Raw genomic sequence first — 17,794 nt, forward strand, 5'->3', positions numbered from 1 at the left:
TACAACCTCTCATCCAGTTGTTGAACATGCTGCACACCACAACACAAATGACTAACAGCTGCTTCACCAAATGAGCCATTTGGATACACTCCTCCAGTACAAGTTTCTCAAAACTACACACATATCTCCCCTCCTGTCTCCCTCTTCCCTTCCAACCTCCTCCTCCCCCCCCCCCAAACTCATTATCTTGTTGTGCAGCTGTGCCCCTCCCCCCTGGTCTCGTGCAACCTTCCCCTCCCCCACCCCACCATCATCTGCACACACAATTGCTCTCAACAGTCAACAATTAATAATAAGACTCACTATGATTGTTGGAGTGTACATCTGGATGTTTCTGCAATTGCGTTTGAGAATGTGTATACTTCTATTAGAAACTGAACAAGAGTTTGAAAACTAATGAGATTACTGTTTCATTACGTGTTTCCATGAATCATGCATCAGTCCAGTACAGGTGAATGAGTGCCTTTCCCTTTTATTTTACATATTTATGACATATACATATTTGTAGCATATTCAGCACCAAATAAACATAGAATTACTAACTGGCTCTCCTTTTTGCTGTGCAGACCGTGAGTGCCTTAGAGAGTAGATGCCACCTCCAACAGACACTTCTCGCCATATGCCCATCTTTGCCTCACCACCACAGAAGGCACCACGTGGGTGCCAGATGAGAATACCATTTGTTGTAAGACCATCAATCTCCCGTCCATCCTGCCATTTGGTGGCCTTTTCCTGTAAAGTGCAAATTGATGTTCTATGAAATTTTATTGGTCTACAGTAACTACGGCATATCACCACATTACACAATATGACTACAGTCAGTTCACCAGAATAAGAAAATTCTGAGGGAGATGGGGGAGAGAGGTGGGAGAGGGGGGGGGGGGGGGGAGGATGGAAGTGGAGGAAGGAAGCTCAGCCCACTGAATGCCACCACATACAGTGTCAGGGATGGGATGCAATGTGTGGGTAGGGGTGGGGGTGGGGGTGGGGGTGGGGGGTACAACAAGCTGCAGTACCATCGTGCAGTGCTGGCATCACACTTGCGTGCACACACAGTTTGTGCTGCAATGGGCAGTGACAGTGTAATATATTATGTGCTGCCATAACAGCTGTCAACTGCTATATATTGCACGCACCTATGAAAGTAGAAACTGAAAGAGGGATGTAATAAAAGCTTACAGAATTTGTGAAACAAATTGGTAGTTTCATGCTGAATGATGGTGCTTGTTGCTGCTAGTTCTACATCAGTCCTCATAGACAATTCAAAATTAAAAGAACTTGTAGTAAAACTTACATTGTGTCAATAAAAAGACAATGAGTAAAATTTTGAACATTTATTCACATATGTGTCACTGACTTATGTACACACAAATCACTCTGAATCAGACCACTATATTCCTCATCTGTGTGTATGTCATTGTAGTCCGAATCATTAGTATTAACAATGATTTTGTCTTTTGTCAGCTCAATGACACCATCGGGGGTCCAGTTGTTGGACTTTGCCAGTCATCAGCAGTTATTGACAGAAGGGATTCACTTGCAGTCTTACTGTATTTACCCGAGTACAAGACGACCCAGAATATAAGACATGGCCCCACTCCTCTAAAAAAGGAAGGGAAAAGGGAGGCTTCTTGGGAAAAATTCATTTTTAACAAATTTTGACTGATCAAGATGACAAACTTTTATTCATGTAAGGGATCTGTCTAAAAGTTAATATAACATATATTCCATATTTATGCTATTTACTTATTGCCTACATTTTTATAATAAAAGGACAAATACCACAAATAAAAATAAATTGTTTACATCAATTTTTATCTATGCTAGTTTCCTGTTTCCTTAGCCTGTTATCTATGGTATAACCATTTTCAATCGTCGACCCCCACCACTACCACCATCCCCACCCCCCACCCCCCCAAAAAAATCAGACAGCTATGTATCTTATCTCCATTGCCACAAACATTTGGCTGTTTCTACATCTACATCTATACTCTGCAATCCACCAAATGGTGTGTGGCGGAGGGCACTTTACGTGCCACGGTCATTATCTCCCTTTTCTGTTCCAGCCGCGTATGGTTCGCGGGAAGAACGACTGTCTGAAAGCCTCCGTACGCGCTCGAATCTCTCTAATTTTACATTCGTGATCTCCTCGGGAGGTATAAGTAGGGGGAAGCAATATATTCGATACCTCATCCAGAAACGCACCCTCTCAAAACCTGGCCAGCAATATACACCGCGCACCTCTCTTGCAGAGTCTGCCACTTGAGTTTGCTAAACCTCTCCGTAACGCTATCACGGTTACCAAATAACCCTGTGACGAAACGCGCTGCTCTTCTTTGGGTCTTCTCTATCTCCTCCGTCAGCCCGATCTGGTACGGATCTCACACTGATGAGCAATACTCAAGTATAGGTCGAACGAGTGTTTTGTAAGCCACCTCCTTTGTTGATGGACTACATTTTCTAAGGACTCTCCCAATGAATCTCAACCTGGCACCCGCCTTACCAACAATTAATTTTATATGATCATTCCACTTCAAATCGTTTCCGCACGCATACTCCCAGATATTTTACAGAAGTAACTGCTACCAGTGTTTGTTCCGCTACCATATAATCATACAATAAAGAATCCTCCTTTCTATGTATTCGCAATACATTACATTTGTCTATGTTAAAAGTCAGTTGCCACTCCCTGCACCAAGTGCCTATCCGCTGCAGATCTTCCTGCATTTCACTACAATTTTCTAATGCTGCAACTTCTCTGTATACTACAGCATCATCCGCGAAAAGCCGCATGGAACTTCCGACACTATCTACTAGGTCATTTATATATATTGTGAAAAGCAATGGTCCCATAACACTCCCCTGCGGCACGCCAGAGGTTACTTTAACGTCTGTAGACGTCTTTCCATTGATAACAACATGCTGTGTTCCGTTTGCTAAAAACTCTTCAATCCAGCATCACAGCTGGTCTGATATTCCGTAGGCTCTTACTTTGTTTATCAGGCGACAGTGCGGAACTGTATCGAACGCCTTCCGGAAGTCAAGGAAAATAGCATCTACCTGGGAGCCAGCATCTAATATTTTCTGGGTCCCATGAACAAATAAGGCGAGTTGGGTCTCACGCGATGGCTGTTTCCGGAATCCATGTTGACTCCTACAGAGTAGATTCTGGGTTTCCAGAAATGACATGATACACGAACAAAAAACATGTTCTAAAATTCTACAACAGATCGACGTCAGAGATATAGGTCTATACTTTTGCGCACCTGCTCGACGACCCTTCTTGAAGACTTGGACTACCTGTGCTCTTTTCCAATCATTTGGAACCTTCTGTTCCTCTAGAGACTTGCGGTACACGGCTGTTCGAAGGGGGGCAAGTTCTTTCGCGTACTCTGTGCAGAATCGAATTAGTATCCCGTCAGGTCCAGTGGACTTTCCTCTGTTGAGTGATTCCAGTTGCTTTTCTATTCCTTGGACACGATTCCTTGGACGATGTCAGCCATTTTTTCATTTGTGCGAGGATTTAGAGAAGGAACTGCAGTGCGGTCTTCCTCTGTGAAACAGCTTTGGAAAAAGGTGTTTAGTATTTCAGCTTTACGCGTGTCATCCTCTGTTTCAATGCCATCATCATCCCGTAGTGTCTGGATATGCTGTTTCGAGCCACTTACTGATTTAACGTAAGACCAGAACTTCGTAGGATTTTCTGTCAAGTCAGTACATAGAATTTTACTTTCGAATTCACTGAACGCTTCACACATAGCCCTCCTTACGCTAACTTTGACATCGTTTAGCTTCTGTTTGTCTGAGAGGTTTTGGCTGCGTTTAAACTTGCAGTGAAGCTCTCTTTGCTTTCGCAGTAGTTTCCTAACTTTGTTGTTGTACCACGGTGGGTTTTTCCCGCCCCTCACAGTTTTACTCGGCACGTACCTGTCTAAAACGCATTTTACGATTTCCTTGAACTTTTTCCATAAACACTCAACGTTGTCAGTGTCGGAACAGAAATTTTCGTTTTGATCTGTTAGGTAGTCTGAAATCTGCCTTCTATTATTCTTGCTAAACAGATAAACCTTCCTGCCTTTTTTTATATTCCTACTAACTTCCATATTCAGGGATGCACTAACGGCCTTATGATCACTGATTCCCTGTTCTGTACATACAGGTCCAAGATGTTATCTCCACGAGTCGGTTCTCTGTTTAATTGCTCGAGGTAATTTTCGGATAGTGCACTCAGTATAATGTCACTCGATGCTCTGTCCCTACCACCCATCCTAAACATCTGAGTGTCCCAGTCTATATCTGGTAAATTGAAATCTCCACCTAAGACTATAACATGCTGAGAAAATTTATGTGAAATGTATTCCAAATTTTCTCTCCGTTGTTCTGCCACTAATGCTGCTGAGTCGGGAGGTCGGTAAAAGGAGCCAATTATTAACCTAGCTTGGTTGTTGAGTGTAACCTCCACCCATAATAATTCACAGGAACTATCCACTTCTACTTCACTACAGGATAAACTACTACTAACAGCGACAAAAACGCCACCACCGGTTGCATGCAATCTATCCTTTCTAAACACAGTCTGTGCCTTTGTAAAAATTTCGGCAGAATTTATCTCTGGCTTCAGCCAGCTTTCTGTACCGATAACGATTTCAGCTTCGGTGCTTTCTATCAGCGCTTGAAGTTCCGGTACGTTACCAATGCAGCTTCGACAGTTACAATTACAATACCGATTGCTGCTTGGCCCCCCCATGTCCTGACTTTGCCCCGCACCCTTTGAGGCTGCTGCCCTTTCTGTACTTGACCGAGGCCATCTAACCTAAAAAACCGCCCAGTCCACGCCACACATCCCCTGCTACCCGTGTAGCCGCATGTTGCGTGTAGTGGACTCCTGACCTATCCAGCGGAACCCGAAACCCCACCACCCTATGGCGCAAGTCGAGGAATCTGCAGCCCACACGGTCGCAGAACCGTCTCAGCCTCTGATTCAGACCCTCCACTCGGCTCTGTACCAGAAGTGCGCAGTCAGTCCTGTTGACGATGCTGCAGATGGTGAGCTCTGCTTTCATCCAGCTAACGAGACTGGCAGTCTTCACCAAATCAGATAGCCGCCCTGACATGAGCGACCACCTGTAGATGGGTGCACCCTGTACCCTTCATTGCATCCGGAAGGACCCTTTCCACATCTGGAATGACTCTCCTCGGTATGCACACGGAGTGCACATTGGTTTTCTTCCCCTCTCTTGCTGCCATATCCCTAAGGGTTCCCATTATGCGCCTGACGTTGGAGCTCCCAACTGCCAGTAAGCCCACCCTCTGCGACCGCCCGGATCTTGCAGACTGAGACCTCTGGAACAGGACAAGCAGCCACGTCCGGCCGAAGATCAGTATCAGCCTGAAACAGAGCCTGAAACTGGTTTGTCAGACAAACTGGAGAGGCCTTCCGTTCAGCCCTCCAGAATGTCTTTCGCCCCCTGCCACACCTCGAGACGACCTCCCACTCTACCACAGGTGAGGGATCAGCCTCAATGTGGGCAGCATCTCCCGGGCAGCCACAGTCTTAGTCCAATCGGGGGATGCTTGGGACGAGCTGGCCGTCCCCGACAAACCCCCATCCGGACCCCCACAGTGATGCCCATTGGCAACTGCCTCAAGGTGTGTGACTGAAGCCAACACTGCCTGAAGCTGGGAGCGAAGGGATGCCAACTCGGCCTGCATCCGAACACAGCAGTTGCAGTCCCTATCCATGCTAAAAACTGTTGTGTTAAGAACGTCTGAACTGATCTACAGAGAGCACAAACAATTCGACACAAAATTTAAACGGTTATTGAAATACAAGACTGCCTAGTAAATGCAATAATGCTGCTACTTCCGCACTGCTGACACACTGCTCGGCGGCGAAAGGAGACTACGCGATTTTACGCTATTCAGGTATTAAAACGCGATGCTACCACTCTCAAATACTACAATACTCCCGAAATTTATGAATTAAACAACGCAAATACCAAAAACACGCAAAGAAACTAAGAATTAAACTACGTAACAAGTAAGTGAGCTAAGAGTATATGACTTGCTGCAGCAGCTGCTTATCCAATGGCGGGTTTAAGTTACGGTGGGATCCAAGAACACAGCTGCTTTTTTTTCTGAACACAAGGCAGATTTTGCTCCTATCTGGAAGTGAGAATGTTACAATGACACTTGCTTCCAAACACATCATCTGCCTTCCGCTTTTTCATTGGCTGCGTAGGAGAACCAGGAGCTGACAAACTTCCAATTGTTTCCATCATAGATCATGGTGAGCGTCGACAACATTACTGCATGAAACATGTAAACTGGTCCCCATCTAGACTTTTAGAGTCTCCTCCAAAAATGCACGTTATTTTCCAGTATTTGTTCAATTTTAAAGTCAATTTGATTCCGAGTGCAATTTGATTCCGAGTGCAATTTGATTCCGAGTGCAATTTGATTCCGAGTGCAATTTGATTCCGAGTGCAATTTGATTCCGAGTGCAATTTGATTCCGAGTGCAATTTGATTCCGAGTGCAATTTGATTCCGAGTGCAATTTGATTCCGAGTGCAATTTGATTCCGAGTGCAATTTGATTCCGAGTGCAATTTGATTCAGAGTGCAATTTGATTCAGAGTGCAATTTGATTCAGAGTGCAATTTGATTCCGAGTGCAATTTGATTCAGGCAGACTGCAGCTTAAACATGGTAGATGTTCATGAAATGTTAAAGTTCACAAAATATGTACCCATAGTTGGCTGCACTATGAAATTTCTGCCTGCCAAACGCTCCCCTCCCCACACTCATTGCAGTTCTCAGCCACACTGGGTACAATTCCTCCTCCAACTTTCCATATAGTTGTACTTGAGCAACAGTGGAACATAGATTGCAATGTCTTCTAGGGTGCACGTCATATGAACAACAGTGGCTGATACATAAATAAAAGATTAAACTCACTATTAAAGCCCAATTGTCAAAATTTCGCTCATCCCACGATCTTGTATCGTCTGTTCATACTATCTTCACCAAGGGTCTTTATGCTCCAATTTATTCTCACTACAACAATTACAATCTGTTTAAAATGTTTAACAAATGAAATAAATCATATTATTCTGAGTTAATTTTTCTTCTTGTTGTTCTATTGTTCTAAACCTCATTAAAAAGCTGGCAATGATTTTCTCCGGTATTTTAATATGTGTATAGAGACCGAATCTCTCCTTTCAACTCTTTGGTAAATCATTACTTTCTCATAACCAAATAAAATATTGACTGATTCGAATCAAGTAATGGTTTTTGAAGGACAAGGTTTTCGCCTTTGAATGTTATCTTTACTTAAAAAGCAGCACAAATGTGTGTATACGGTATCCATACATCTATTAGAACTATTGTTTCAGACCTGTTCAAATACAACTGAAGTTTTTAAGTCGATGGAATCTAATGTTATTTCCCTCTTTATTTCACAAAACTGTCAATTTTTAAGCAAAGCACTAGACTGTTGTAGTGGGTACTTCATACCGTATTTACTCGAATCTAAGCTGCACCTGAAAAATGGGACTCGAAATCAAGAAAAACAAAATTTCCCAAATCTAAGCCGCACCTGAAATTTGAGACTCGAAATTCAAGGGGAGAGAAAAGTTTTAGGCCGCACCTCCAAATCAAAACAAAGTTGGTCCATTGTAATATGAGACACAATTTAGGTCGAATGAATGACAAAACATCTACAGTAGGTTCGAGTCGTAAGCTTAGCAGTTAAGCTTTACTAGGTAGCCATTGCTATGTGTCACGCGCTCCGTCCGTATTTATACGGGTACTTTTCCTTTTTCACGTGCTTCGTCTGGTTTGAATTGATTGCTTATTTTGCTCTGATCTGGTAAGTGCCGTTCTCTTTGTTATAGGTGTTTACGTCACTCTAAGCTGAAAATGCTGTTACATGAATTGTTTGTCTCATTCTGATAATGAGTGTTTACAGCCTGTCCCCGCTCGCGGCATGGCTTGTTTTTGTGCGCGCTACCGCTGGTTACAATAAAAAAAAAGAGAGGAATCGTGTCATTAGCAAAACAATGGCAAGAGACTGCTATTTGTTGTTACTTACACTGCTGCTTTCTTTGATAATGACCAACAAGAACCAAATAATAGACTGCTTTTGATAGAAGACGTTCTGAACGAGAGTTTAGCGAAAAATTTTCTCCGTTTGAAAATCTTTGCAGACGCCTCTTTAGAACATTACATTCCGCACAGAAATTAGTCATCATCTTAGATTTAAAAATCTAGTCAATTGCCATGATTCATTTCTGACTGTATCACTATTAGGCATAAGAATAATACGAATATAAACATGACATGATATGTTATGTATATTCTTCCGCGTTTGCTGTTGTCTCACCCTAGTTTCGTAGTTTATTAGGCAGACAGGATTTGAATGAGATAGCAGCAAACATGAAAGAATACATGGCAAAATGTTTATATTCGTATTATTCTTATGGCGCAGAGAATACTGTATGTGATTCACAATTCATAAAAGTTCCTATTAGCCACCATCTCTTCCCACAGGTAGGAAAAAATTCAGAACGCAGGGTTGGCCATATTGACAAACATCCCAAACAGTCTTGCCAGTCGGATTTTTGTAGTACATTGAAATGCTGCTACATTCGAAGATGAACAATACAGAATTTGTATTTACTTCGCTGGATAATGTATAAAATGCAGTGGTCGAAACTCAGGGCGGAGAAGAAGGCTCGTCCTCCACACTTTTTTTTTTATTTTTTTAATTTATTTTCTGATGCGGAGGTTTTGGCGCTAGTATTTATCTTTGTGCCTGCAAAGCATGCCTATGCAGCGCTACATATATTCAACGGCAGAAGTTAGTTGTGGTGGCACCTACCAACATTTTTCAGAACTTCAATTGCACTCAATTCTAAGCCGCAGGCGGTCTTTTGGATTACAAAATCCGGAAAAAAAGTGCGGCTTAGATTCCAGTAAATACGGTAGTTTCTTGTGTATCCCTTGAACTTGCACAGCAAGTCAAATGTCATGGGATTGTTCAAGCAAGGTTAATATTGTTTCAAGTGCTTCGGTGTATAGGCAAATGTTGAGCCCATTTAAACGCAAGTATTGTTTGATATGCCCTACCCTTTGGGATTGTTAAAAATAAATTTTTATGAAACCTCAATAGCCAAAGTTTCATCTATAAATGTAAGGTGGGTCCTGTATTTATCTATTAAAAAGAAGCACTCCATCTTCAGGCCACAAGTGGCCTACCGGGACCATCCGACCGCCGTGTCATCCTCCGTGGAGGATGTGGATAGGAGGGGCGTGGGATCAGCACACCACTCTCCCGGTCGTTATGATGGTATTCTTGACCGAAGCATCACGAGGCTGAGTGCACCCCAAAAAAAATGGCAACAGCGCATGGAGGCCTGGATGGTCACCCATCCAAGTGCCGACCACAACCGACAGTGCTAAACTTCGGTGATCTCACGGGAACCAGTGTAACCACTGCAACAAGGCTGTTGCCATATTTTTCTATTAAACAATGTAAAAATGTTGACCTCAGCAGCAGTTCCGTGAACAGCTGCTTTCCTTTCGTCCAGGTCACACTGCCAAAAACAGGTGCACACGGAGTACATGAAATTAATGAATTTACAGATCAATAGCACAAGCGGCTCTGAGGTACCAAGTATTGATCCATGCTGAAGTACCCAAATTAGTAGTATGGATGGCCTCCACGGTCAGCAATGGAGGCACCGACTCTGACATTCAGTGAATTATACAGATGGCAAGTACTGTCTTAGGCCATATTTTGCCACATCTGCTAGACCTGTTCACATAGTTCTGTAAGATTTTTTGGTTGAAAAGTCACACATGTCACTTCTTGTCCCATCATATCTCACACATGCTCGATCAGAGACAAGTCTGAATTGTGCTGGGCAGGGAAGTTGTTGCACACCTTGCAGAGCAAGCAGAGTTTCAGTGGCAGTGTGTGGGAAAGCATTACGCTGTTGGAACAACACTTCACCGTCCTGTTGCAAGAATGGCGAAAGAACGAGTCCAACAACATACTGCATGTACTGACAAGGAAAAGTCCCATCGCACCACCCCCAGATTTAGTGGTAAACCAGTATATGATGTAGAGTGCTCTTATTGGCACGTTGTCATATTTTTGTGCTATACACACATTGTGTACACCTTTTATCAGAGATAACACCATTCTTCTGAAGATTATTCACTGATAACACAATTCTCTCAAAGATTTCTGATTTTATGCACCTATGATCTTTCTGTAATCAGGGATTATGCAACACACACTTACAACCTACACGGTTCATCTCTGACCACCAGTCATTACATTTTCAGTCCGTGTACACTGCACATGCACCTATTGTACTTGGGTTCATTCTGTGGCTCAATTTTTAATGGCTGGGAAACATGTTTGTTACCTTTCTGCCACACATTTCGGTGATTTTGTACTTATCCACACACTGGGACACCCAGTTCAAGAGATCTTTACAATGACTTCACTTAAAGCCTAATTATACCTGTCATGTGATCAGTAATATTTTGACAATTTTAATGCAACACTCGAATGGCATATTGATGTTAAATTTTGGTCCTCCTCACTCTCTCTGCATTTTTTACAATAATTTTTTCAGTGTTGTACTTGACTGTTGCGTAACTGTTATTACGGTTGTTCATCATATGTAAATGTTTGACATCAAATTGCTTTGAACTACTATTCAGAACCCAGTGTGTCAAGAATTTATAATTGTATAAAGAATCAAATTACAGGACATTATAGAACTTCTCTTTTGAAAGCACAAAGATGGAAAGATAATGGAAAACATGGTACTTCAGCAATAATTAAATAGTTCACTGTTTGTTGTTTTTCAAGAAATCATTTTTATTAAAACTGATATCTCCAGTTTCACTGATTCTGAAAACAGATTTTCACAGTTAAAGCGTGTTTCTGTGTTTGGTGAAGCACATTTAAGTAAGGAAAAACAGTTTACTTGCAGAGTGTGCACTCATATGAAATCTGGCAGGAAGTTTCATATCAGTGCACACACTTGCTGCAGAGTGAAAATCTCATTCTGGAAACATCCCCCAGGCTGTGGCTAAGCCATGTCTCCACAATATCCTTTCTTCCAGGAGTGCTAGTTCTGCAATTTTTGCAGAAGAGCTTCTGTGAAGTTTGGAAGGTAGGAGACGAGGTACTGGCAAAATTGAAGCAGTGAAGACTGGTTGAGAGTCTTGCTTGGGTAGCTAAGTTGGTGGAGCACTTGCCCGAGAAATGCAAAGGTCCCAAGTTTGAGACTCAGTCCGCATACAGTTTTAATCTGCCACGAAGTTTCAAGGCAAATGTATATTTGCAAAATTTGTGGATTTAGAGGAAGCTTTTGACAATGTTGACTGGGAAACGCACCTTCAAATTCTGAAGTGGTAGGGATAGAATAGGGAGAGCGAAAGGTTATTTCTAACTTTTTTTTAATATAAAACAGACTGCAATTACAAGACCAAAGAACACGGATGGAAAACAGTATATAAGGAGACTGAGACAGGGTTATAACTTGTCATCATTGTTATTTAATATGTTGACTAAGTAAGCAATAAGGGAAACCAAAGAGGGCTTTGAAAAGGTAATAAAAATTCAGAGATAAAACAAAAATTTTATAGGTTGCTGATGAAATTAGTTCTGCCAGACACAGAAGTTGAATGCAAGGGATAGTGTGTTGAAAAGAGGTACAAGATGATCATCATCAACAAAAGTAAAATTAGATTAATACAGTAATTAGACTATGAAATGAGATCCTAAAAGAAGTAGACGAGTTTTGTTATTTTGGCAGCAAATGAACTGAGGAGAGGGCCGAGTAGAGATTATATAAAATGCAGACTGGCAATGGCAAGAACATTATTTCTGGAAGAGAAATTTGCTAACATCCAACATATATTTTAGATATAATGAAGTGTTTTTTTAGAGGTGATTTTTATTTATGTGTAGCCTTGTGTCGACATGATACGTGAATGATGAACAGCTTAGACAAGAGAATATAAAAGCTTTTGAAATGTGGTACAACACAATAATGGTGAAGATTAGATGGATAAATTGAATAACTAATGAGGTCTTACTGATCAACAAGGATAAAAAAAGAAATTTTGGCACAACTTGCTGAACGGAAGAATTCAGTCATTTGGAAATAACCTTAGATACTAAGTAATCATCAAGTTGAGGAGATGATGGCTTGAATACAGTAAGTAAGTAGGTTCAAATGGATGCAAGTTGTTGATGTTATGTAGGGGTAGGGAGAATTGCATGGGATTGACAACCTTGGGCAGATGGATCGAAGTAGTCTGTGGACTGAAGACAAGACAACAACAACAACAACAACAACAACAATGTACTCATTAATTTCAAAGACAAATGGACAGGTTTGCAAAACTCAGTATGGTCCATCAGAAGTTGTACCAAATATGGCAAGGGAAGGTAAATCTGAACTTTTGCAAGGAAGGTGTCATTCTTCTCACATAAACTTGTTGGTTCAATTTAGACAACAAGTATTTGAGGCAAACTGTGTGAAAATTCTGTTGCTGCCATCATCAGAAGCTCATATACACCTACATAGATACTCCGCAAGCCACCCTAAGGTGTGTGGCGGAGGGTACCCTGTACCAATACTAGTCATTTCCTTTCCTGTTCCACTCGCAGATAGAGCAAGGGAAAAACACCGCTCTATTGCCTCCATATGAGCCCTAATTTCTCATATCTTATCTTCGTGGTCCTTATGCACAATGTACATTGGGAGAGTAGAATCGTTTGGCAGTCAGCTTCAAATGCTGGTTATCTAAATTTTCTCAATAGTATTTCTTGAAAGGAAAGCCACCTTCCCTCCAGTGATTCCCATTTGAGTTCCCGAAGCATCTCCAAACACTTGTGTGTTGTTGGAATCTACCAGTAACAAATCTAGCACCCCGCCTCTGAATTGCTTTCATGTCTTCCTTCAATCCTAGCTGGTATGGATCCCAAAGACACTAGCAGTACTCAAGAATAGGTCACACCAGCATCCTACATGCAGTCTCCTTTAAAGGTCAATCACTCTTTCCCAAAAACTCACACATATTTAAACAACTTGACTGTGTCAAGCAGGACACTGGTAATGCTGTATCCTAACATTACGGGTTTGACCTTCCTATTCACCTGCATTAACTCACATTCTTCCACATTTAGGGCTAGCTGCCATTCATTACACCAACTGGAAATTTTGTCCAAGTTGTCTTGTATCTTCGTACAGTCACTCAACTTCGACACCCTACCATACACCACAGCATCATCAGCAAACAATCTGAGGTTGCTGCCCATCCTCTCTGCCAAATCATTTGTGCATACAGAGAACAACAGCGATCGTATCACACTTCCCTGGGGCGTCCCTGATGTTACCCTTGTCTCTAATGAACACTCTGGGTTCTATTATTTGAGGAGATTTCAAGCCACTTAGATGTCTGAATTTATTCCATATGCTCGCACCTTCATTAGCAGCCTACAACGGGGTACTGTGTCAAATGTTTTCTGGAAATCTAGAAATATGGAAACTGCCTGTTGCCCTTCATCCATGGTTCTCAGCATATCAAGTGAGCAAAGGGCAAGCCAAGTTTCATATGAGGGATGCTTTCTAAAACCATGCTGATTCGTTGACTTAAGCATCTCGGTCTCAAGAAAGTTCATTATATATGAACTAAGAATATGTTCAAGGATTCTGCAGCAAACAGAATATAAGGGTACTGGTGTGTATTTTTGCGGGTCTGTTCTTTTACGCTTCTTATATACTGGAGTCACCTACGCTATTTTCCAGTCGCTTGGGACTTTGTACTGGGTGAGAGATTCACGATAAATGCAAGCTAGGTAAGGGGGCCAATGCCACAGAATACTCTTTATAAAATCGAACTGGGATTTCATCTGGACCTGATGATTTATTTGCTTTCAAATCTTTCAGTTCTTTCTCTACACCAGGGATACTTATTACAATGTCATCTGTCCATACAGGAGTATGTCCGATGGTCAAATGATGGTACGTTTGTACTTTTCCCTGTGTGAACAATTTCTTGAATGGGAAATTTAGAACTTCAGCTTTCATTTTGCTACTTTCGAATGCCACACCAGACTGGTTAATTAGGGACTGAATAAAAGCCTTAGAGCCGCTTAGCGATTTCACTACGACCAAAATTTTCTCAGGTTCTCTGCCACATATTTTGCTAATGAGTGCGACAATGGCGTTAGTCTTAAGCTTCGTGCATAGATCTTTTCACAGATGCACGAATCTCTACTAACCTCCGCTTGTCATCACTTGTGCATTTCCCTTTCGAACCGCTGCTTCCTCAGTATCCTCCTATTTCATTATTAAACCAATGTGGGTCTTTTCCATCCTTTACCTACTTACTAAATACAATTTTCCAGACCACAATTTACAATCTGCTTTAACTATGCCCACGAATTCCTCTACATCCATCTTACTAGAACTATGAGATGTCACTTCACTTCTAAGTGACATGTTAATAATTGATTATCTGCTCTACCTCGCAGAAACACACTCCTAGCGTTCTTGACTGATTTATTAACTTTTTTAATCACAGTTGATATAATGACATCATTACCACTAATCCCCACTTCTATTCTGACATTGTCGAAAACATCTGGCCTATTTGTAGCTACAAGGTCTAAGATATTTCCATTGTGTGTGGTCTGATGAGCTAGTTGCTCAGGACAGTTTCCAGAAAACTGCATTCAAAAGTATTGTCTGTCTGTACCTCCTACAATGAATTCATAGACATCCCAGACTATAATCTGGTAGGTTAAAGACACCTCCAGCTAGTATTGCATGATATGGGTGTTTACATGCTGTTGACTGTAGATGTTCTTTGAATGACTCTAAAACTATCACAGCAGAATCGGGTGGCCAGTAAAAACATCCAACAATTAACCTGTTTTCACCTATACCTCTTACATGTGAGCAGATCACTTCACTGTCATCCTCAACTTCGACATCAACAGAGAGAATATTTTAATCAACTGCAACAAACACTCCCTAACCCTCCCCCCCACCCCCCTTATAGCATCTAATCTGTTTTCCGAAATACATTCCACAAATCACTAAATATCTCAGAGCTTTCCACTTCAGGTTTCAGCCAGCTCTCAGTCCCAAGAATAATTTGAGCATGAGAACTTCCCTGGAGGGCAGTGAATTCGGGAACTTTATTACGAGTACTTTGACAATTTACTGATAATATTATGAAAGTCAAAGTGTCTTTATACTGAATGCCATTTGACTTCCCTTGCTGCTTATCAACTGATAAGTGTTCATCAGAATATGTCTAATTACTGCCTAGCCTAAGAAGCCCTCATGTGCACTCCGCAAGTACTCTGCTACACAAGTGGCTGATCCTTTGTGTAGTGCATACCTGATCTATCATGGGGAGTCCTACAAATCTTCACATAATAATGTAGGTCTAGAAATCTGCAGCCAAGACTGACGCAGAGTCTTGGAAGCCTTTGGTTGAGACTCTCCATTCAACTCCAAACCAAAGGAGTCTGAGCAACTCTGGGAAAAATGCTGCATATTGGGAGCTCTGCTTGCATACTGCGCGCGAGGCCAGCAGTCTTAAACACCTCCGCCAGCCACCATTACGAACTGAGGATCACCTCAGAACCCATGTGACATGTATTGTTGGTGCTGACTTGATCCACAACTTGCAGACGACTGCACCCTGCACACTCGATAGTTGCCGGCAGGGCCGCCTCCACATCTCAGATGATGTCCCCTGGCAGACATACTGACTGCACATTGGCTTTCTTTACAGCCCTGAACACTATCTGCCCACATGGCTCTGTAACCCCTCCAACACTGAAGCTCCCAGTAACTAGTGAACCCCTCCCCTGCGTGCTTGCTCGGACCCTGCTGAAGGAGTCACCTGTCCACCGACAGGTGACTGATCAAGGCCAGGTGACAAGTCTCCACATGGGCCCTGTACCTTGAGCTACGTGAGTGCTTTACCACCTACTACCTGCCCTGCTGTGAGGGCAGATTCACTGTGTCAGGTGCACTTGGAGGTGTCTTGGAAGGAAGAGTCCATGGGCAAAACAAACGTGCCACATTCTCCGCCGTCGAGGCAGCGTAGCCAAAAGCGCATTCCGCTGTTTGCTAACTGCAGCCAGCTCCTCCTGCGTCATCCGCAGCTTGTGGTCTAGTAACTAGTGTTGCTGCCTCTGAATCAAGGAGTCCCGGGTTCGATTCCTGGAAAGGTTGGGGAATTTCTCTGCCCGAGGAGTGGGTGTTTGTGTTGCCCTCATCATTTCATTATCATTCAGGAAAGTGGCGGGACTGGACGGTGTAAAAATTGGGAATTTGTATTGGAGCTGATAACCACGCTGTTGAGCACCCCACAAACCAAATAATAATAATAATAATAATAATAATAATAATAATAATAATAATAATCGCAAGACTGAAGTAAATTATAAAAGCAAACAGAATTCTAGGTATACAGCTTGCCACCCTCCTGATGTGTCACCTATGGACGCTGGTGCATTAATGAGCTATGTAATGTTCAGTGAGCAACTACTGCGCTGCAGACTGAATGAATTTACACTTCCAAAAACACAAGACTAACCCTCTTACACAGAAAAAGATGCACAAAATTTAATATACTATGAGGAAAACAAAGAAACAGATAAACAGTTAACTGAGTATGTTAAGAGAAGTTCGCGTCTTGACTAAGGCATGTAAATAGGCATCTTTCTCCACACTCCAAAAAGTTGAAAATTCATGCCAGACTGGGATTTGAACTCGCTGTCTCCTACTTCCTAGGACATAGTGGTCACTGCAACACCACATCACATCACATGTATATATAATTAATGATCTCTTCAGTTTGGATGCATATCAGACTCAAATCCTTATGGGAATCGGCAAAATCCCGCAAGTAATGAGGATAATGGGGAAGGGGCACAACATTAGTAGAGTGTGGATAAGTTGAGAATTCGCACCTGACAGGTGGTGTGCTATGACAGTCTATGCACTCATGATGACCACTATGGCTTAGTGAGCAGAGCATTTGGCTAATAAGCAGGAGACCCGGGATTGAGTCCTGCTTCAGCACAAATTTTCAACTTTCCTCATTGATTTAAATCCATGCCCACAAGCGGCCAACATCTGCAATTCCTTTGTGTCTGAAAGTACTCTCTCTCTCTCTCTCTCTCTCTCTCTCTCTCTCTCTCTCTCTCTGTGTGCGTGTGTGTGCGCGTGCGTGCGTGTGTGTCTTTTTTACCCCTAGGGTGGGTCTTTCCACTCCCGGGATTGGGGTGACTCCTTACCCTCTCCCTTTCGTCTTTCCCTCTCCCTCCCTCTTTCCTGGTGGGGCGACCGTTGGTTGCGAGGGCTTGAATTTTGTGTGTGTGTTTGTTTGTTTGTGCCTCTATCAACATACCAGCACTTTCGTTTGGTAAGTTACATCATCTTTGTTTTGCAAGGTTAGGTGCTTGGTCCACTCTTGTTCTTTGTCTACACGAATTACTAACTTGAGTCACTGGTTAACTCTTCAGTAACTGTAATTTTTGTTGATGGCATACTTATTTCATAAACAGACCAAACACGACTGTACCACACAGGGACAGGAGAATAATGGAACAGGCTAACAACTGATTGGCAGCCAACAGCTTAAGTCTTAATCTCACAAAAACTCGTATTACAAGAAGTGGAAAGATAATAAGTGGAAAGAAATGAGACATCAGAGAGGCTACCAGTAGAATAATC

The 17,794-nt window shown here is 42.2% G+C and overlaps 1 protein-coding gene across 4 annotated transcripts in view; it reads right to left on the reverse strand.

Moving 5' to 3' along the window:
- Positions 1–17,794, reverse strand: part of LOC126481146 (protein pellino) — a 456,082-nt gene that overhangs the window by 51,451 nt on the left and 386,837 nt on the right. For all 4 annotated transcript variants that reach the window (XM_050104703.1, XM_050104702.1, XM_050104704.1 and 1 more), the window contains one exon: positions 544–732. In XM_050104703.1, the coding sequence (XP_049960660.1) occupies positions 544–732 (189 nt within the window). The remainder of the gene's footprint in view (positions 1–543; positions 733–17,794) is intronic.

The sequence above is a fragment of the Schistocerca serialis genome, chromosome 5 (assembly GCF_023864345.2).
Source record: "Schistocerca serialis cubense isolate TAMUIC-IGC-003099 chromosome 5, iqSchSeri2.2, whole genome shotgun sequence".
NCBI classification, from domain to species: Eukaryota; Metazoa; Arthropoda; class Insecta; order Orthoptera; family Acrididae; genus Schistocerca; species Schistocerca serialis.